Source organism: Carassius gibelio, chromosome A16 (genome assembly GCF_023724105.1).
Source record: "Carassius gibelio isolate Cgi1373 ecotype wild population from Czech Republic chromosome A16, carGib1.2-hapl.c, whole genome shotgun sequence".
Classification (NCBI taxonomy): Eukaryota; Metazoa; Chordata; class Actinopteri; order Cypriniformes; family Cyprinidae; genus Carassius; species Carassius gibelio.
Genome location: NC_068386.1, coordinates 8,039,082 through 8,061,305, shown reverse-complemented (window position 1 = coordinate 8,061,305; position 22,224 = coordinate 8,039,082). Strand labels below are relative to the sequence as shown.

Here is a 22,224-nt window from a genome sequence, read left to right as displayed (position 1 = left end):
TTTAGAATTTCTGTTAGTACTAACATAAATTGTCAGACTCATAACCAGCCGATCTCCCTGTGCCAAACAGCCACTCTGACTGACCCGTATTGAGCCCTTAAACTGTCAATTGTGATGTAATTCTAACCACCTTCTCAGCTTGAATTAAATTTTGCACAAAATCTCAGTCAATGATAATAAAGCTGCATAACGTATTTTGTGTTCACATTTGTAATTATATATAATACAATAACCCAGCTATAATGTTAACCTTGTAAGGTAACCTAATAATCTGCACCTGACTCAATGACAAACGCATTTAGTCCGTTCCTTACTGCTGAAGTAATGCAAGGTAAGGGCCGTTTCAGACCAAAGCTTATCAAGGCTGTATGTATTACTATTTTTAAACACTTAAGAAAGACCATGATGGGTTTAAGGCAACAGGTGGACATGTTTATATTGCTGCTGAGTTACATCACTTTATGGGAGCATCATCTCAACACCACACAGACTGCCTGTCATGAGCTGTTGGTCTGTACGGAACTGCAAAATGTTCTTTTTAATCTGTATTCAAGAGTTCCCCAATTTATCAGATCACATTTATATATTTTTAACATTTATATATATATATATATATATATATATATATATATATATATATATATATATATATATATATATATATATATATATATATTTATATTCAGAAGGCGGCAGCAAGATACATTTTAAAAGAATACACATCACACCTCTGTTTATCAGTTTGCACTGGCTATAGCTGCTCACATAAAATTCAAGACATTGATGTTTGCAAAACTACAAAACTACCACTGGCTCTGCACCCATGTTGCTTCAGACTTATGTGCCCTCTAGAAGCTTGCGTTCTGCAAGTGAACGTCGCTTGATTGTGCCATCCCAAAGAATCACAAATTCACTTTTATGGACTTCTAAATTAAATGTTCCCTCCTGTTGGAATGACCTCCCCAACTCAATCCGAGCAGCTGAGTCCTTAGCCATCTTCAAGAATCGCTTAAAATCCATCTCTTCCATCTTTATTTGAGTCTCTAACTTTATCACTCACTATTCTAATTCTATTCTTAAAAAAAAAAAATCTAACTACCTTTCTAATCTTTTGGTATTCTATTTTCTTTTCATTTATTATGCAATTATGTGTGTGTGTGTGTGTGTGTGTGTGTATATATATATATATATATATATATATATATATATATACTAGCTTGCTCTATTCTTTTTCTTTTCTATCCGTTTTATTTTTATTTTTTATTATTTAAAATCCCATGCTACGTGTACTGTGTTGAGCTAACTGAGACTTATTATAGCACTTATATATCATTGCTCTTTTTGATTGCTTCCACTGTCCTCATCTGTAAACGTAAACGTTATATATTTATCATTTAATATTGAATATATGTATTTAACTGTAAAAACTGAAATCAGTCAGCCTTGAGATGCTATTTCTATTTCAACTGACATTAAATATTACTTCTGGCACGGGAAACTGAATACAATAAAGTTGATTTAGTCTAACTAAATAGTATTTGATTATAAAACTAGTTAATTTATATCTTACAGCACTACTAACCGATACTGCTAAATATTTCTGAAAACAGTACAGGACTAATTAATTATTCATGCATTAAAATATAGCCTATTGCTGTGCACCAACCCTAACTGCTTATACTGAGAATTTCTTTTAATCATAAACCACAGTGTCACATTTTATTTTTAATTCATTCTACAAATCCAGGGGGCAAATATTGCTCCCTAATAAAAAGTTTCATTTTTGACACTGTTGTTCAACTACATGTACTTAGTGTTATTAATTTTTAATTGCACATTATTCATATTTGTATTATAAAATTATGATATTATGCTATTATGCTATATTATAATATTTTAGCTAATAATATAGCCAAATACTGTTAGACAATGTAAAATGATAGCAACTACTGCACATTCCTTTCAGTACACCCCCCCCCCCCAGCCCCCCACCAGTGACATCATTGTGGTGTCCATAGGTGGAGCTGTGGAGGACAAAGAGAGAGGGACTATACTGCCTTAAGTTCTCCAGCTCACAGAACTCCACATGAGACACACATGAGGGCAGGACATCAACCCCTACGACACGATGGTAAAGATAATGATTATGATGGCACCAGCACAGACTTATTTGCTGCTCTAAAGAGCACATTTCTTCGATCTGTCTGCGTGACCACAAAGAAGAAGCCATTGGATGATAATCTGCGCGGATCTGGAGGACACTGAATGGAAGTAAATTAGAGAAGAGGAGGCGTAAGAAACAAACGGAGGAGCGCCTCATTCAACACCCACCGAGCTTTCTTTGGGTGTAGAGTTTCACTTCAGGATTTTGTTTCGTTGGAGACAACACACTGTGGCACGAAAGGATCTGGATTTAACGGAGGGAGAGTCGGGAAGAAGCCGTTTTATTGAGTCATGAAGAAGAACGGTTCAACAAAGCGGGTAAGACATCGAGTCCACTCTTTTGTCAGAGAGGAGCGCCGCGAGCCTTCGTGCACTATGAAGTATGAAACTCTGCAGCATGTATTGTACACTCTTCTTAATTTACTAAAACGTTTCCAACGCTCCAATGCAGTACACGAATTATAATTATTTTATTTTAGCTGTAAATTAAGTCGACGTGATATTATTTCGCACGCCTTATTTTGGGAGTAGTTGACAAGCTCTAAATAATGAAAGGAGTAGTCTAATGCTGACTTTATTTTATACGCATGTTTAATTCACACGGCAAGGTACAACTGAAAAAGTTTGCCTTGATTTATTTTCATATCACATCAAAAATAAACAGAACCTGAGTACTATAACAAGAAGCCAGTATTACAGTTTCTAGAAAACTGAATGAGACTGCTGTCATATGACTAGGCCTATATTTAACAGATTTTTTTTCTTTTTAATTCAGACTGTAACTTCATATACACATTTTCTAACAATTTTTATTCATCTAAAACATAAATTCTAAAAACCCAAATGGAAACTCTCAAGGGAAGGCTTGGTTTGAAAAATTCTATTTATCTTCTGGGACTACAAGCTGAACACTTAACATGCAGTATTGATGAGACGATTAAATTACTGTCCAAAATGAATAAAAAGCATTATAAATGGGACTTCCGATATTTCCTGTCTAGACTAGCAGGCAAAGATTGCCATGCTTCATACATAATATGATGATAACATGCATAAATAACTGAGGAAAGTATTTTTCTGAACAATAAACAGATTATGGATATTGCTCACTCTGTCTGTGAGATCCCCATAGTAGAAATATTTTTTTCTTGTTATTATTTTGCATGTACACAGCCTTTTCTTATCACACTCATTTCAGACTGCAAGATCCCAATGTCTGCAATGTCTCCCCCGCTCAAGAGACTAAGATTGTGTCTCAAAACCTAGTGAAATACCTTCCTCGACAGCATCATAGACCTACAAAGGCCTAGAAATGTTGTTAAGTCTTTGAAACACATTAAGTTAGATCATAACCAACTGGAAACCTGAAGTCCCACAAGCATGTCTTTGTTTTTTCAGGGACCTCAGGATGCCAATCAACAGCCCATGCAGCCCGACAAAACTGGCTGGATTCGCAAGTTCTGTGGCAAAGGAATTTTCAGGGAAATTTGGAAAAGCAGATTTGTTATTCTGAAAGGAGAGCAACTCTACATTTCTGAAAAAGAGGTTAGTTTTGGACAACCCTTTTTTTGCTCTTAATGCTTTTCTACACATTATCATTCGATTGATGAGATGCTACTTGTGTAACATGCTTACAATGATATAAGTAATGCCTTCAGTGTGAGAAAGGAATAAATGTGTTCCAGTTGTGTAAAGGCAAAGGCAACATAAGTGTACATGTCCAGTGTCCAAAAATGTCTGAAAAAAAAATTATAACAGTTATTGTTTTCTGATTACTTATTACATAACTTTCATGTGTATAACTGTTCAATGACAAGTGATTTAAAAAATACAAATAAATAAATTAAGCAATGCAGTTTATCTTATGTGTAACATATGAAATATTTATTGCCCTGATTATACATAGTAATGGGTTTCAAAATGCATGATGTAAGTAAATGATGACAGCCAAAAATAAATAAGTTGAGCTAAAAATACAAATTCTGTCATCATTTACTTATGTCATGTCTTTCAAAACCCACATGACTTTTTCTTCATTGGAAAGAAGTTTTGAGAGAATGAAAGTAGATGACAACCAGGGAGTGTCAATCTCCAAAAAGGATAAACAACAACAAAAAAAAGCTTCAAAAAATATTATAAAAGTAGTCCATACAACTCATTATTCTTCTTCATTTTATGAAAAAACGGCAGTTTGGATTTTTGTACACAAAAAAACTCAATGAATAAATAAATAAACTATCCTTTTTTTTATCCTGCTCTGCTCAGGTCAGGCTTGCTGTGGTACACAGAGCTGCGTTTTTCAGTGTTAACACCTTTATTCTGTTGCAGACATTGTTCTTCAATTAGAGGCGGATATGCTGAAATTCCAAACATGATGAGATAAACATGTAAACATTCACTTGGCAAACTATCATTTCCAAGTCCAATGCAACACATACTGTCAAGCATGTGCCTGAAATTGTGGTTCCCTTCACTTCTGGATAAAAAAAAAGGTTTAAAGAGAGGTTAAACAAGTTTAGTATGCATGAAGGAATAGGAAAATAAAGGGCCTTTATTCAGCGGTGAGGCTGATTTACTGCAGTGTGGGAGGAAGAAGGGAAGGAAAGCAGGATTGAGGTTGAGTCATGGTCACGCAGAAGACTGTTTGCTGTGCTCAGCATCAGATCAAACAATGCCGAGGCAGCATATGGGCTCTGGCTCACAGCTCAGAGGGAGGATTGACCCTTTTAGTGCTTAACAGACTGAGGTTTCATCATGCTGTCGTCTAGATGTTTCTCTCCAGCTGTCTAGACAGACAACAGATTTTAATGATCCGATGCTGTTGTTTTGGTATCACGTTTCCTAATAGATGAATGCCAAAATGATACCTATATTTACTTAGTGGTCTGAAGATCCTAGCTTGAGGGGTTTAATGTAGTTCTACAACATCAGGTAACTGGGCTTAAACTTTTCAGATTCTTTTATGAATATTTTTTTACACAGTCTTTTTGGAATTAAAGGGACCGTTCACCCAATGCTTTCATCATTTACTCACCTTGATATTGTTCCAAACGCACATGACTTTCATCTGCAGAAACACAAAAGGAGAATATTTGAAAAATTGTTTGAAAGGCTTTCAAGCTTCAACAGTGTCAGAAAGCATCAAAGAGGATTAATTGTAGACTATTTTCAAAAATGTATTATGGAAACTAGTTTTTGCCAAAAATACCATTATCTACCTAGTATAAAAGTATAAGCACACCTTTCTTTAACAAACTGCACATTTTGAAGTATCTGCTGAGTAAAGACTAAAGTATTAGCACTGGCTATAGCAAGCACCACTGATAACCCACTGGCCATTCATTGAATGTGATTCTGCTTGAATCAACTTAACATATTTGTGTCAGATGATAGTAGACCGAAGGGTGGAAGTAAACTGAGAATGTGTCCTGTTAAACTCTTCCAGAAAAGCTCACATGAGCAGATGTCATGGGAGTGTTGTTTGGGGTCAGATTCCTGGCCGCTGATGTGGCAGATGTAGGGAGAGTCCATAGACAGTAGAAAAACTTTTTCCCACTTGCCCAGGACTGTCTTCACATTCACACACTTATTCTTGGAGAGAGTTCTCTCATGAATGCTAAAATCTAAATTTAGTCTTCTGTCTTTTTTGTCCCTAAATGGCATCTACCAGAACTTCAACATGAAAGTAGAAGAAGATAAGAGCCGTCTCTCTGTGTCGTCTTGCCCTCTCAAGCCCAAATAAGGAAGCTCTGGTCTTCATCTACTTTGAAAGAATCGTATATTGCTCTTCTGCTTTTTGGAGTCATATGTGAGAAGGTAGACATTGATCTAATAACCACAGCTTATTCTAGGCTCGATACTTCCTCTTCACGATGTTCTTTCCCCATTTGCTCATCTGGTTTGCCTTTCTAAAATGATGCCACTGAAACAGCACTGAAATCCTAGTCCTTCCATGTGGGCGATTCGCAATCAGTATCCACACTAAATAGAAACAGTTGTAACAAATGAAATGTAGTTTTGCTAGTTTCATATGAACACTCCATTATATCACCTAATCTTTTTTCACATCATAATCAGTCAAGTGCTTTAATTAGTTTATGCATCCCATTAATCTCACTCCAGTTTACTTGTCTTATTGGTGCATATGTATTGCATTTCTCAATAAAGAGATCTGCAGATGTCAGATGTGCTGAATTATTCTAGCTTTGTGAACTGGTGCAAATGGAAAATGTCATAAAATGAGATCATGCAGTGCAATAGTAAAAGTAACATGTCTACAGACTTTACTGTATAATATGTCATACATGTACAAAAACGCAAGGAAAGACATGTGATTTTTTTCTTTTTACAATTGCCGGCATCATCTCTTTGGGGGACGGCGTGCAGTCGTCCACCTACATTAACACAAGAAGAGCAAATGAAATTGATGGATGAATCATTTCACACGTCAGGGCTTGGCACAGCTGTGACTCACTTGCTGGAAAGCGAGATCAACAGAGGTTGCCATGCCTTGTATAGTCATCAAACCATTTCTTCTCCTTCTGGTTTCTTTAGGTGTTTTCTTTTGTTTTCCGCAAAGTATCAAAAGGGATCTTGGTCACACTGTGCCAGATGATTATTACTGCAATTGCAAGTTGTTTGAAAGAATTTAAAAGGATGGAAGGGAGAAATTCCAGCAAGTTGTGGGCTGTTACAGTGTTACACTGTTACTCTGGAACAGCAAAATAGCTTCAGGAAGCTCGAAATGAGAAGCTTGTTGAACTGAAATGATAAACTCTACAATAGTGGTTCTTAAAGGGATAGTTCACCCAAAAAGGAAAATTTGATGTTTATCTGCTTCCCCCTAGGGCATCTGAGATGACTTTGGTAGGTGACTTTGTTTCTAGAGTAGAACATAAACCAAGATTTTTAACTCAAACTTTTGCAGTCTATCAGTCTTATAATGTAAGTGGATGGGAATCACTGCAAAAAAAAAAAAAAAAAAATTGAAACCCTGTGGCCTGTGACAATACGTTGATGTGTAAAGACACAAAACAATCAATCTGTGCAAGAAACTGAACAGTATTTATATTGTTTTTTACCTCTGATTCAAGCAATGTCCGAGCTGTTAGAACTCTCCTGAATGCGTCCTCCTCAGGAGCAGGCATGTGAGGCATCTTATTCTTCTTTTGCTTTCTGGTGGATCACAGACTTATAAGTACATTAGCACCTATCTCTCAAGTGGACAGTTGACATTTCTAATCGAGATTGTAGATAGAGTGTCAATGGTCCACTTCAGAAATAGGTGGAGGTAATGCACTTATAAGTCTGCGATCCGCCATAAAGCAAGAAGAAGAAGATGCCTCACACGCCTGCTGCTGAGAACACGCATAGGCAGACACGCAATTACAATTTTAAGGGAATAATCAACAAATATGCAGTGCATAATCGTGCAGCTCTAACAAAAAGGCCAGGAAAGAAGGCAAAAACAGTTCCCATATCTTTTGTTGTTATTGTCAAAGGCCTTGTAGTTTTGTTGAATGTAGCTTGTGGTGATATGAATAAATTTTTAGCACTGTGTTTGGCCACAACTTGATGTCCAAAAGCACCACTTGTAAAGCAAAACCTGTTTTAAACCACTGTGCTCGAAGTCAAAGAGGAGACACCTTCAAATTGTCTTCAGTAGGTTTGTAACTGCGGATGTCAACTTGTCAACACCCTACATGAAGCGGCTCACCCTTTCTTCCCTCACCTGAGCAAGCAAACTTGCTGTATTTAACTCTACAAGATGTCTCTGGCAGCTTTCACATCATAAAGCAGCATTGGTTGTCTCATTCACAGATTTCTACTTAAACATTTTGCAGTGATTTTTTCAAATGTGGGCTGATAGGACACATTGCAGAGGAGTATTCATTTCAAATTCCTCTTTCATACACCCTCTCAACTGCAATGCTTTGTGACCCTAATGGACATTTATGAAAGGATAGACGGGTTAATAGAGAAAGCAAATATAAATTTGAATAGTGAAATTTCCTTTCATACAGAACTTGACCAGCCCTTTGAAAGACAGTGAAACATGAAACGATGTCTGCTTGTCTCTAAATGATTCACCTGGCTTCAAACTGAAACAAAAGGACACCTGAACAGGAAATTCTCCATAATACAGTTGTGTTGAATAACATGAATATGAATACACACTGGAAACTGTGCATTTGAGCAACAAGAAAATGTGAACAAAAAACAGCAAACCTTAAAGGATTTTTTTTTTCAGGCTAATACAAGTTGAGCTTTAAACTGCTGCCATGGGGTCAAAAATAATACTGAATTATATGACACAGAGTAAATTTATTAATCATCCACTTTTTCTTTGGAATTAGCCGATTTCTTTCTTAAAGCTTAAGTTTTCTGAACCTGAATCATTTCTGTAACCTCACACACAACAAAAATATTGTTTACAGCTCCAGACAGCTTTAGTTAGATAACAGACAGTATCTTGATTACAGAGTAGAAATCAGGCAGACCGGCAAAACTGTGCACTAATGATCACAGTAGTTCTTTGTTCCTTCAGTTTCTTTTGAGAGACAAGGCTTTGGCAAACGATTTTCTCTAGCTTTCTTTTGATTGTTTAAGACACTATTTTTGACTATTTACACTGTGTGTGTGTGTTTGAGTCTCCTCTGCAAATTGTATCTGTTTAAAGCTTAATGTACACAAAATTAAATATAGATGATGCCCTTTATTTGCAGTTAAAAAGGTAATTAAGGCGAAAACTGGCTTTTTGCTTGAGCATCTTTCAGTTCTGTTTTAAAAAAGCCGTTTAAATGTTATGAAATCCCAAATTGAGCACATGTTCATATACAATTAGAGCATAACTACAAAAGTAGTGGTGTAGTTTACATTCATTCAAAAGTATTTTTTTCTGCATGTTCTCAGATTACAGATTACTTTGACTGTGCCAGATTTGTTGTCAGATATGTCGGGGTCACTTTACAAGTAATGACGGTGAAATAAATATCTAAATCTTTAATGTGTTTTCATCACACACTTTTATTTGTTTTAATTCAGATGATTTTTACCTCACTTAAATGCCTAATTTTCATTAATTATATAGTGCGTTATAAGTCATGACAGCATACTTCATTATTTTCTTGAATCTAATTGTATTGAGGAGTTCTCAGTGTCCGGTGTTGAGTGCAAATACTGTGTACTGTGCCCTGACTATCCTCTCCTGGAAAAAAGGATTGGATCAGATTACCTGTTAATTGTTGCCATTGTACTGTGGGAACAGTAGATGTACTATTTGTACTGCCATTCCTTGTTGTGGCACCCCATTGTGCACTGGGTGTGATGCCAATCTCTTAAATACTGCACTGTAGAGCGACTCTGTAGTACAGGACACAACAAGATGTGTGCTTGCATGTATAGCCAGCTTTTTTGTCTTTAGTAGAGCGCTAATGGAAAAAGATGGTGACTTAATGAAAGCGTTTGGCAGGTGATGGCAAATCAAACCATGGTGTTCACTGCGAATCTGGGTTAAAAGGTTCTCTTCTGCCATAGTAGAAACACTTTTTGAGTATTAATGCACCTAAATGATAATTCTTGGCTGAAATTGAAAATTCTGGACACACTGGGCAGTAAAAACACTCATTTTAAATCAGCCTTTGTTTGGAATAATTAAGCAAATTCATATTTATATTTATTTCTTAATGACTTCTGAAACCTGTTTGGGATCTGAGTCAGTTTTCAGAAATGTACAATTATACATGTATTATTAATATTATATTATAAAAGTACAAAAGTATTATTATAACAACAACTATTATGATGATTAATGATTAAATAAAAAAATTAACTATTACTAGTATTAATCAATAGTTTTAGTCATTACATTAAACATTTTAAAACTACTAAAATTACCCCTTTAATTTATTTCAGAACATATACATAAATATTGAGATGTGTGTTATCAATTTTAAACCAGTTTAAAGCACAGTAATAAAACCAAATCTGTACTTTCTACAGGTCAAAGATGAGAAGAAAATCCAGGAGGTGGTGGATCTCACCGACTACGAGAGATCTGAAGAACTTCGAAAGGCCAAAAGCAGGAGCAAAAAGAATCACAGCAAGTTCACGCTTTTGCGTTCACGGCAGCCAGGCAACACGGTCAGTCTCTACAGGAAGTTGGGTTTCACAGCAGAGGATAATAGCTAATGGCTTTAGGTCTCAGTCAGCACTAGAGAACTGCTGGCATGCTTCATTAGTCAGTTTGCAGTCATGCTATAAGACAATGATCACCTGTTGCACAACTCAAAGTATGTTTCACCTAAAGCATTCAAACATATTGGAGCAAAAGGAAATAATAAGAAAATAAATAATTAAAAAGGTGTCTAGACTGGTTATTTGTTCATACAAACATTATTCAAACTGCTTCTGTAATCTGAACAGGACAATTCAAGAGTCACACCTGTTTGTAAACACTATTTTCTATACCAAACACTTTGTGAATGCAGCCATTTAAGGGTTAGTTCACCCAAAAATTAATGACGCACCCTCATGTCATTCCAAACCTGTAAGACCTCCGTTCATCTACGGAACAGATATTTTAGATTTAGTCCGGTAATAGTTTTTTTCAATCGGTTTATTGAATCGGACTGTCCGAAAGAACCGGTTTGCGGAAAAGAACTGAACTTCCCATTACTACTGGTGATCCGAAAACGAAAACCGATGCAACCGAGAACGAGTCAATCTTTCGTTCATTATCTGGCTCAGCTCTGTGTTCATCTTCAGTCCTCTCTTCACAGCAGTTCAGTCAGTGTACTGTTTGAATACATAAATTACTCCGGGATATTGGTTTGTTTTTACTCAGAGGGAGTGTCAGCCACATTAAAAAAGTTTACAGCTTAAGTCATTTGTGGATTAATGCGTATTGGAGACACGAACCGTTTCAAACGATTGAGTTCAATTTGGTGAACCGGTTAAATCGAATGATTTGTTCGCGAACCAGACATCACTACACTGCAGTGAACGCACTCAGAACAGAACCGGAAGAGAAGACAATGCTGAATAAAGTCATAGTTTTTGTTATTTTTGGACCAAAATGTATTTTCGATGCCTCAAAAAATTCAAACTGACCCTCTGATGTCACATGGACTACTTTGATGATGTTTTTATTACCTTTCTGGACATGGACAGTATACCGTACACACAGTTTTAATGGAGGGATAGAAAGCTCTCGGACTAAATCTAAAATATCTTAAACTGTGTTCCCAAGATGAACAGAGGTCTTACGGGTTTGGAATGACATAAGGGTCATTAATGACATAATTTTCATTTTTGGGTGAACTAACCCTTTATGTCTCAAGTCTAAGACAATATTAAACAATAAATCGTACTCTAGCATAGTTTGCATGCTGGTCTCTTAGCACAAACTTGGACCGACCTCTGTAGTCATCCTATCCTGAGTAATTGGCTTTCAGTAAGAATGGCTTAGCTTATTGCTTTCACCAGCACTCCACAGGCCACCACAAATATCCTTCATCCTTTAGACCAAGACAAATAGTACATCTCAACAATTTTGTTAAGGCTCCTTGTTTCTTAAAGGCGAAGTATTTGATGTTAATACTGTCTTCAATTAATGCAGAGACTATAGGTTAAATATCTCTCTATCCATCCATAAACCTACAAACATAAAGGCTTCTTGAATTCTGGAAGCCAGCATTCAAAGTCTTTGCTTTTCTATTTAAAATACAAATAAAAAAAATTAAATTAATTTTAACTCCTTGCTTCCTTACATAAAATTCTAAATTTTGCCACCTCAATTAAAAATCAGTACAATTTACAAAGCGTTTTCAAAATGGCTCAATGTATTGTGTGAGTATGGGGAAATCTAAAGAGAAAAAAATCATTTTTGCAATTCTGTTTGGTGGAAAATGAAACGTTTTAAAATATAATTCTCACCTCTCCAGAAATGCATTTTTTAAATCAGTATCAGTCCTTTTAGAAGTCTGCATTAGTTACGTGTAGATTTAAAGCTTTTCTGGTCATCTAGACTCTACAGCACACAGCACATTTGTAGGATTTCTGATGAAACATTAGGGGTTACGTCTGACCAATCCTTTAAAATCCAACACTGAGACAAGGGGTTAATCCACAGGAAACTAACATGGAGGGTCTTAGGAAAATCCCGCAGCAGCCACTCTCCCTCCCAAACACAGAAACACAGCACTATATGGTTAATAAGTCCCTCTGCCCCACATACAACAGCTGTTCCACATGCAGCTCAACAAGGGAGCCACCCTAATACATGACCTCATGAAAATCACCATCTTTCTGCTTTTCTCTTCCCCTGTTTTTTTGTGCACCTTTAAAAACATGCTTCCCTAACCTAATTTGAATTACCAAAGAACCCAAAAGCCTTACAGGAACCATCTTTGTAGCATTATATTTTCCCCTTGAGATCCACCTATGAAGCTAGTCAAGTTTTCTTGCACCCAGTTTGTTTTAAATCACATTTTCTGCCCTTCCGACTCCAAAAGATTAACAAAACTAATACACCAAGTGAATTAACAAAGCTATTTTTGCTGTTAAAAGCATTTCACCTAGCAACTAACCAAACACCCAAGCAACCCCAAACCCTTAGCAACACACTAAAAACATTTTGAACATCTTCAAAATCTCACAATGCTTCAGCAACCACACACCAGCATGTGCAAGTTCTGCACTGAACAAAACTCTTCAGTTTCACACAATCCTTTCAAAATTATTCTAATAAGCTGATTTGGTGTTCAAGAAACATTTCTTATTATTATTATCAGTGTTGAAAATGGTTTAATATTCTTTTTAGACTGGAAACCATGATTTGTTTTTCCAGAATTCTTTGAAAATGTTACAAGTGTGTTTGCTGTCACTTTTGATCAACTCAATGCATTCTTACGGAATAAAAGTATTAATGTCTTAAAAAATAAACAGCTTTGAGCACAAATAGTTAAATACAGACTGCAGTAATTAGACTGACAAGGAGTTTTTCGGTTTCCCACGATATTTCTCCTTTATTGGATAAAGTGATTCATCAACAACAGTACAAATACGTAGCATAGGGCGCATAGCAGAGTCTTATCTACACAGCTGCAGCATCAACAGAAGGGCTTCAGCAGAATGTTTGGAAGGCTTGCAGTTTTCTTGCCTAATATGGTGTTTTCTGCCTCACTCTGTTGTTGCATCAGCTGTCCATAGACAGAGCCTTGGTACCTGCTTATTTATGCTTGGCTTACTACATGTTTGTGTCTGCCTAGAACAAGACTGAAGGACTTTTCACCACATGTGTAGATGTAAAATGAAAAGCCAGCAGGGTTCAGGGCAACACTGGTCATACATCAGACTATGTTTGATCTATAACCTCCACTGGCTTATACGCTTGTACTTGGATAAATGAATGTTTCAAACAGCACACTATATTACATTTTCTCTCATCCGCCACATGTAGGTCCCAAATCTGGTGTTTTTGGCTGTCAGTCCAGAAGAGAAGGAGTCATGGATCAATGCTTTAAATGCAGCCATCACCAGGGCCAAGAATCACATATTGGATGAGGTAAGCTAGACATTTCCATATTTTTGCATTTACCAGTGCAGCTTGCTATTAATTATTTACAACCAGAGTGCAAGTTAGCAATGTAGTGGCCAGGCAATCATACACTTCCATCAAGTATGTTTCTGAACATAGGGTCAAATCATCTTAGCAAACACATAGTAAACTGTTAAAAGCACTCTAAATACCTTTTTCAACCACACAGCAATGCACAGGCAACCACACAGCATCCTAGCATGTTGGTTGGATGTTTTTTCTGACTTGGGCCAGTGTGCATTCACCTAGCAACCATCCAACACACCCTAGAAACTGCATAGCAACATTTAAAAAACCCAGTAGTAATTAGCATAGGCAAGCACTGCTCCAATTTCATAAAAAAATGTGAAATGTAAAAAAACGGATGCAGATTGTCATTTGCAGGTCCTTGGAGAAGCCCCTTTTATAAAAACTTCTAATCACAAAGTTTCCTGCCCTCTCTTTCCCTGGTCTTTTCACAGTTTGTTTGCGAAGCGATTTGCTCAATTTAAAAGCGGGTCTATAATCACACTCGGCACAAAGTGGGAGAAAATGAATCACTCCACCAAAAATAGATGGCAGTCACGACTTTCAGCATTAAAGCAGACAGATCAGAGACTATCTACACCTTCAGCTTCTGATAATGAACCAGATTAAATCTGACCTAACCATCCGTGCTATCTGAGTCCTCCAGATCAACACTTGACATGTTGTGGGGAACAGAAAAAGAAGAAGAAAGTGATGTGACATTCAGCCAAATATGGTGACCCATACTCAGAATTTGTGCTCTGCATTCAACCCATCCAAAGTGCACACACACAGAGCAGTGAACACACACACACACTGTGAACACACACTCAGAGCAGTGGGCAGCCATTTATGCTGCGGCGCCCGTGGAGCAGTTGGGGGTTCGGTGCCTTGCTCAAGGGCACCTAAGTCATGGTATTGCTGGCCCGAGATTCAAACCCACAACCCTAGGGTTAGGAGTCAAACTCTCTAACCACTAGGCCACGATTTCCGCAAACAGGTCACCCAATGTCATTGTGGTGTGATTCATTGCCTACATCTAGTTAAATAGGCAAGATCGCTCATACCACTCAACAGGAGAGGAAACAGACGAGTCAGTACTCGATGACATTATTGAAGACACTCTTTCATATAAAAATATTAAATATTATCAAATGATAAAACTTAGTCTTCAAATATGGATCAAATCATTAAATAAATATTGCTAAAGAAGAATGCATTTGCATATTGTTTTGTATACTAGGTATTGATTCAAAATCAATTCAATTCCACTAGACCTTAGTCAGGGAAGCGCTATATTTCAGTTCCGACAGGAAATACAGAAACGTTCAATACAGTATGTTCAATAGATTGTACTGCTGTTCAGCTAAAGAAATGTCTTTCCAAAAATAACTCTCAGTAGACAAGGACTCCACAAAGCATTTTTGAATGTTTCTGCTAACAAAGATCTAGCTTTTAATTCTATTTGATTCTATAATGATTCATTTGGGATTATTTCACTAATGTCAACAGGTATGCTTCAATTAATTTGAATGATTGTGGAATTGACAGAGAAACAAGTTGCACACCAAGAGTGGCCACTGTCTCACCAACATCTATAGAGACAATTGGTGTTCTACAGTTCTGCTGCACAATTTTCCATCAGAGAAAGCAAACGATCGGCCATATTCTTTTTCTGATTTGCATGGTTTGGTTTTGCAAATAATTGTTTGTCAGTGTGCTCCTTATCTGTTGCCAAGCACTGCTGCATGTTACAAGGATCAGAAATGTGTGGGCAGGTTTAGTGACTAAAAACTGAAAAATATATGCACTCACTAGCCACAAACAACACCATGTACAAATACATACTAGATCTTTACATATTCTCATCTTACTTGTCTGAAACACACCACCACAAGTAGGGTAGGGGTAGGGTACAGGAAGCAGTCACCATGGTGTTGCTAGATGATTGGCATAGTGTTTTAAAGGTTAACTAGGTGCTTTCTTAGCAGTAGATCATTCCTGACTGTTGCACAAACAAAGCAATACGGGTAACATACAACATTTTAATACTTAGAATCAAGAGATTGGAACAGATCTTCTCTACCATTAATAAATCCAATTCTATATCATACAAAGTTAAATCAATTTGTCAAAAATGATAATCTTTAATCTTTCAAACCAGTATTTTGTTTTGTTGTTTACCACCTCTCCTGTAGTCCATAAACCCTGACCAAACACAGTAAGATTAGCCGTACACTCCTGGCCAACAAACAAAAGCCATCTCAGAACACCAGTCTATGACTGTAGCATTTACAGCATAAGTTTTCTTGTATACACCAGGCTCTGCTTACACACTTGATTCAGTTTAATCAATTCTCAGATCATTCCCTCCTCCTTTGTACAACCCAGAACTCAGACATTCATCCACTCTGCCGAGCTGCTCGTGTCATTATTTGTACATCACATACTAATAATAAACTGACCCATTGATTAGTCAGTCAATATACCAGCTCTCCTCTTGCAGGCTTGCATGAAACATGTAGGCTTCATTCCAGTGCTCTTTGTCCGACCCCTTTAGGTGACAGTGGAAGAGGACAGCTTATTGGCCCATCCGACACGTGACAGAGCTAAGATACCCCACACTCGCCGTCTGCCCACCCGCGGGCACCTCATGGCTGTGGTAAGCAGTCCATTTGCTCTGAATATCATCTCATTTAATGTGAATGTCATTTTAAGTCCATTAAGGCATAGTGTATCAGTATTACTGATAAAATACCTTCTCCTTCATACTTTTAGTTTTAAGACAATTTAGGGTCCAACGAGTCCACTACTCAAGTTTGTAATTTTTAAACCCATTTTTAGTAATGCTACCATGACAATTCAGTGTTGAAATCTTAAGTTACCTCATCTATGTTGATCAGGTGGATAATTTTACATCCTTATCGTTGAGCCCTTTTTTTTTAAAGCACACTTTAAGATCTTTGCATTTACCGTGCAGAAAGACTTTGGTCTAAAACCTCCTACACTTTTTAGGCGTCCACCACAAACTCGGATGGCATGCTGACACTTGACCTCATCCAGGAAGAAGACGTACCTTCTGCGCAGGAGCAGGACTCTCATGAGGATACCCTCGATAAAGATGCTTCTCAGCATACCCTAGATACCCAGCGCTCCATCACAGACACCTCAAAGCTCTCAATCTGTAATGAGACCTCTGTTAAGTCCCAGAGTCTACCGAGGAAAAGCGAGAGTGCCTTCAACTGGTCGGAGAACCATAGGACGCCGCAGCTCCGCAAAAAAATGCCTACATCCGACAAGAACCGCTGTGCTTCCATGGATGAGATCCTCACGCACTGTGAGACACGAGCCCTCCCTCACTGCTCAACTTCAGCGCCTGTGCAGCCCATCAGCCAGCTACAGGACCTCATCACCCAGAAGCTAGAAAGAACTCAAGAACTGCTAATGGAGGTACGGGCGCAGGGCACAGGGAAGGGCTCACCGGCTGGGAAGAGCTCCAGCCCGGAGGGTCAGCGGATGGAGGCGGAGAGGCTTCTGGAGGAGGCGGCGTCCACTTGGGGACAGGCTCGTGACGTGCTGGAGGAAGTAAAAGAACTCAGAGCTTTATACAAGAAGCTTGACTCCGCCACTTCTGTCACACTCAGTCCTCCACAGAACGGCAAACTAAAAAGCCCGCAACAATCAAATCACCGGAAAAGCATGATGTGAGACTACAGAAAGTCCTCTATGGCATAATTTGTCAATGGACTCTTCCTGTTGACTGCTTTTGTATTGCTGGAATCAACAAAAAATGAATAACATGAGCTATATGTGTATGTGTGAATTGTTAAAGAGCAAATCTAGTTTCTTCCACTCCCTAATATCAGCAACAGAACAGAAATATGAGGTGCTGGTGGTTTTACAAAAACACAAGCTGTTGCTTTGTACCCTCCGGTGTCAATTTTCACAGTAATGTCGACAGGGAGAGTAAAAGCACCGAGTCATTGAGCGGCCCATCAGGGTAAGACAGGGTGATGTTGTTATCATCACCAGCCTGTCACAATGTGAATGTTTTCTTTCTGTTTCATAATACACTGGAGGAGCTAAGTTTCAAAACGATCGCTGACCCCAGGTCTATTATATTCCCTGGGTCATTTTTGTACGTAATAATAATAATAATAATAATTCCCAGCACACTTGCTCTGCTGTTAACACAAACCAAGCTCATAGTAAGATGCTATCAGGGTGCAGCCAAAGGCGATTGGAGGAATGATCATGGATAGTACAGCGTGGTCTTTGTCTGGCAGTGCTCTGTATGCCATCAGATGGGCTCTATTTGTGAACAAAGCCATGAACGTGAACACATATGACGTCTAGTGCCAGTGTTGCTGTGGAAAGTGGAGGACGAAACAGCTGCCATTAAAGACTAGACTCCATGCAGTAAAGGAAACTATTATTAATAATTACACATTTGCACTATGAAGAATGCTGTAAAACGAGAGTGACACTGGCAAGCCATCTTTTTAAACCTAAGAGGCAGAACAGACAATCTACTGTAGGCAGGGAAACATTGGTCGTGTAGCTCCAAATCTTTACACCTAAGTGGCATTTCCGAAAATGTTGGTGTCTCTCAAAATCAAAAGCTGCCTTAGTGTATTTTCAAAAGGGCGCATGCAACCTGCTTTTCAAACTCTTCAAAGACTCTGAATGCTTGTATATTTTAATAGTCCAAAAAAGTTTTTGCCTGCAAGTTGCCTGCACCTCAAAAGAAGCTTTTAAAGCGGGATTTTATTTTGCTTGCGCTTTGCTTCGCAGGAATTTGGGCTCTGGGGAACTATGCAAGATTGCATGGGTGAAACTCAAGAAAACGGTCAAGAACATGGACACGAGTCATATTTCACATCAAAATTTCTGTGAGAAAACAAAGAAACTGTATTTTGCCTAAAGTAAATGAAGCATATTTCTATTTTACTTTAGAGAATAATTTAATTTAATTTATTTCTTTATTTTTATGAAAATTAAGCACATTTACCCATCTTGTTCTCATTACCGTATTTAATTTATGCAGACACATAATGTTAAAAAATAATTATATTTTACTACTAAATATAATTTTATTGTATTACTTTGCTAAAAAAATCTGAAAATAGTAATTTACCAGTGCATACCAGTCATAAAAAAAAATAATAGTCCCGTTTAATTCATTTCCTTTATGCAATATATAATTTCTAATATTATTATTATTTATTTTGGTGTAAAATGTGACCCAGACAAGTTTACTGAGATTCCCCCACCTATAAACTTGAAATAATCCACAGGTATCAGGATTTACTGGCAGTGTGCAGTACGGTATAGCGTTAAAACGACCAAATGGTACGTTTTGCCAGTATAAAACACCTTGTTTTACAGTTCGTAGCTAAATAATGTGTTTGCACAATTCTATGGGCACAGGTCAACCTGTTCTGTTACGAAGACTTGATTATAAACAGTGTTATATTTTTTTTACATGTTATTGTAAAGTGCTTTTTTGTAGAGAAAGACTTGTAGAGTAACGTTTGACTTAGAAAAAACCACTTCCCTGGAAACACAACTCAACCAGACATTCCTTGCATCTAGAATCGTGTCATTAAAAATAACTGTAAATTTCCGCTTCCAAAGGTAATAAAGCACAAAGCCTATGGCAGTCCTTAGCTTTTTTAAAATTTTTAATACAGTTAAATAATTGTTTTTATTCACTAGCCTCACATTTTAAGTTATATTCTTATCATATTATCGCTACACAGATGCCAAAGGTTTTCTTTACCTCGTACAACTCTTATCTCAATCAGAGCAATGTCGTGTGATCTCTTCTGAACTGGTTTTGTTTTTCAGCTGGCTGTGTTCTGATCTGATTTTTTTCTGACAGTGCCAGCGGTAGGTGAATCTAATTACCCGCGCATCTGTCAGGTAGCCAGGATCATATTAGCGTCATATTAAATTACATCAAAACCAATCCTGACATCTTTCCTAACACACAGGTCTTATCACATGAAATAACAGAAACCGAGCCAATTTATTCCTGTAGTTTGATAGTCATACATTAGTCATTTAGGACACATTGTCGTTTACTTTAAGTTGACATCACAAACCACGTGAGCTGATGTTTCCTTAATGCTTTTTCAAATTATTTATGTATGCCATAAGATTGTTCACCTGTTGTCGCTATTTTCCTGAACTTCTACAGACCTTTGATAAAATGTGAATGAAGAGGGAAATCTCTCATTTAGATTTGACTGTGTTATTGTGTTCAGACTAGTAATTTTGCATAGGGATGTTGAATTTAGTGAGTCAGTGCTAGAATGCCACTGGGAAAAAAAAGTCTTATGCAATCAGAAAGGAACAAACAATTGGTTTTGCTTAATTCAAATGAGAGAGTCTGGCTATTTGAAGGCTTAAGTTAGAGACATGCACATTAATACTGATGAAAACCTGAATGTTTTTGGAACTTTTCGATTCCATTATCCTCACAAACACAATCTCTCAGATGGACAGTTATTTAGAAGCTGCTGGTAAACAACTCAGATACTCAAATGTCTTTTCTGCTCTTGCTAATCACATTTATATGGACAACTGTAAATCTCTGTGTACATTCTTTTTAGCTAATTGTAAATGGGGGTCAGTTTGCAGTGCGGTGAGCAGAACCCTGTAAATGGGTGTTTGTAAGCTCAGGACCGGCTCATTTTTGATGTACTTGAGACACAACCACTTGTGCAATTAAAGTGATCCTCATTTAACATCCCTGAATTCTGAGTGTTCATATCTGAACTGCAAAATGTAGAACATTTTGTCTGTCTCATTAAATTGCATATGCTTAATTTACAAAATCTTACATTTATCTAAAAATACTTAAAATCACATGGGCAAATTAACCAGAATTGTTTATCAGAACAATATGCCTTGTTGACATATCGGTCTTTCACACTATATGCTATAAATTCACTCAACATACATATTATTATACCTCTAAATTGATTATTGATAATTATTCTTGTATTCAATCCAGCCTAGATATGACCTAAAATTTAAAATTAATTATATATTTCCTGAAAATGAAATATTGAATATGAATATAATTTTTTCCAATATTAATCATTTCATTCAATTACTAATTATGACCACAGTTCTTGTGTGGTTTACACGTTAGTGAAAAAAAGCAATCAACAAGAAAAGCCCAACTTGTACATATACTAATTATAAGAACAGAACAAAACTTAGCAGGTGTATGCGCCAAACCACATGTGGCTTGAAACCTAAGAAGCCTGACAGACAAGTGACAGTAGAAGCCACTGATTAGCTATATATGAGCCATATAGGGTGTTACCATGACAGGAACATTTCACCTAGTTAGGACTGTGTCGAGAGGTGTGCATTCTTCACACCCCACAGAGGTGAGAAGGCGTTACCAGGCTCTTTCTAATCACAGTGCCTGAAGCTGCAGGATGTTCCCCATGAGTGCTTTATCTCAGACATGAGATATTATAGTTGAAACCATAAAAAAAAAAAAAAAAAAAAACCTGGCTAGGTCACAATTTAGTTTAGTTTAATCTGAATCAGAATTAGGTTTTTATTTGCCAACAAATTCCACACATATAACTTGTGTGTTTTTTTTTTTTTAAGAACTCATGGTGCATACATACTGTACATACATACATGATGTAATGATTAGGAGTACTAAAATTACTAAAACTAAAATTATTAAAAGCAAAAAAAATAAAATAAATAAATAATAATAATTAAAAATATTAATAAAAACTACAATAGTATCTCTATACTATTATAACAAGACTGTTTCAGACAAATGAGACCATATCTCATGCTATACTGACTCAAGTTTTCCTTCTGCAAAGAATTGTAAAAGTTATTGGTTTATGAAAGCAGTTTACTGTTGTAATATCCAGCTTAAACTGATTGTTTTTATTTTATTTTTTTAAACATGGTAGTGACTAGCTAGTTTCTAGTTGGTCTAAACTGATCATTGGCTGTTATTGGTTGGCTGACCACCCAGCATGTTCCAAAAACCAGCTGGGACCAGCTAATAACCAGTTAACATGTTCTAAAAAACACAGCTACTACATTAGATTTGACAACAGAGAGACAGAACTGGATATTTCTGATTATAGTATAAAAAAATCTTCAGTTATCAATCATTAATAGTACCAAGATTACCAAAATTAATGAACAAATTAATAGTATAAACCAATAGTATAAAAACATTTTCACAACCAAATCCCAGCACTCTTAAAGTGGTGAGAAGGGTTTCCATGGCAACTTCCATGGTAAGGGATACAATGTACCAAACAATAATTCATCTCAAAGGTTCAGTAGGGCGAAACCCCACAGCTGTTGAGCTTGTCCATATGTTCCCATAAGACACTACAGGGGGACTGATGGGGGCATCAACACACACTTAACAGAAAGGAGATAAAGTCCAAGTAATG

At 37.0% G+C, this 22,224-nt stretch overlaps 1 protein-coding gene across 1 annotated transcript; it reads left to right on the top strand.

Moving 5' to 3' along the window:
- The first annotated feature begins 2,048 nt into the window (after positions 1–2,048).
- Positions 2,049–20,530, top strand: LOC128030484 (pleckstrin homology domain-containing family O member 1-like). Its single transcript, XM_052618163.1, has 6 exons — positions 2,049–2,481; positions 3,562–3,708; positions 10,165–10,305; positions 13,625–13,729; positions 16,329–16,430; positions 16,784–20,530. The coding sequence occupies exons 1-6, from the start codon at positions 2,455–2,457 to the stop codon at positions 17,474–17,476; spliced, it is 1,215 nt and encodes a 404-aa protein (XP_052474123.1). The 5' UTR covers positions 2,049–2,454; the 3' UTR covers positions 17,477–20,530.
- Positions 20,531–22,224: the final 1,694 nt, after the last annotated feature.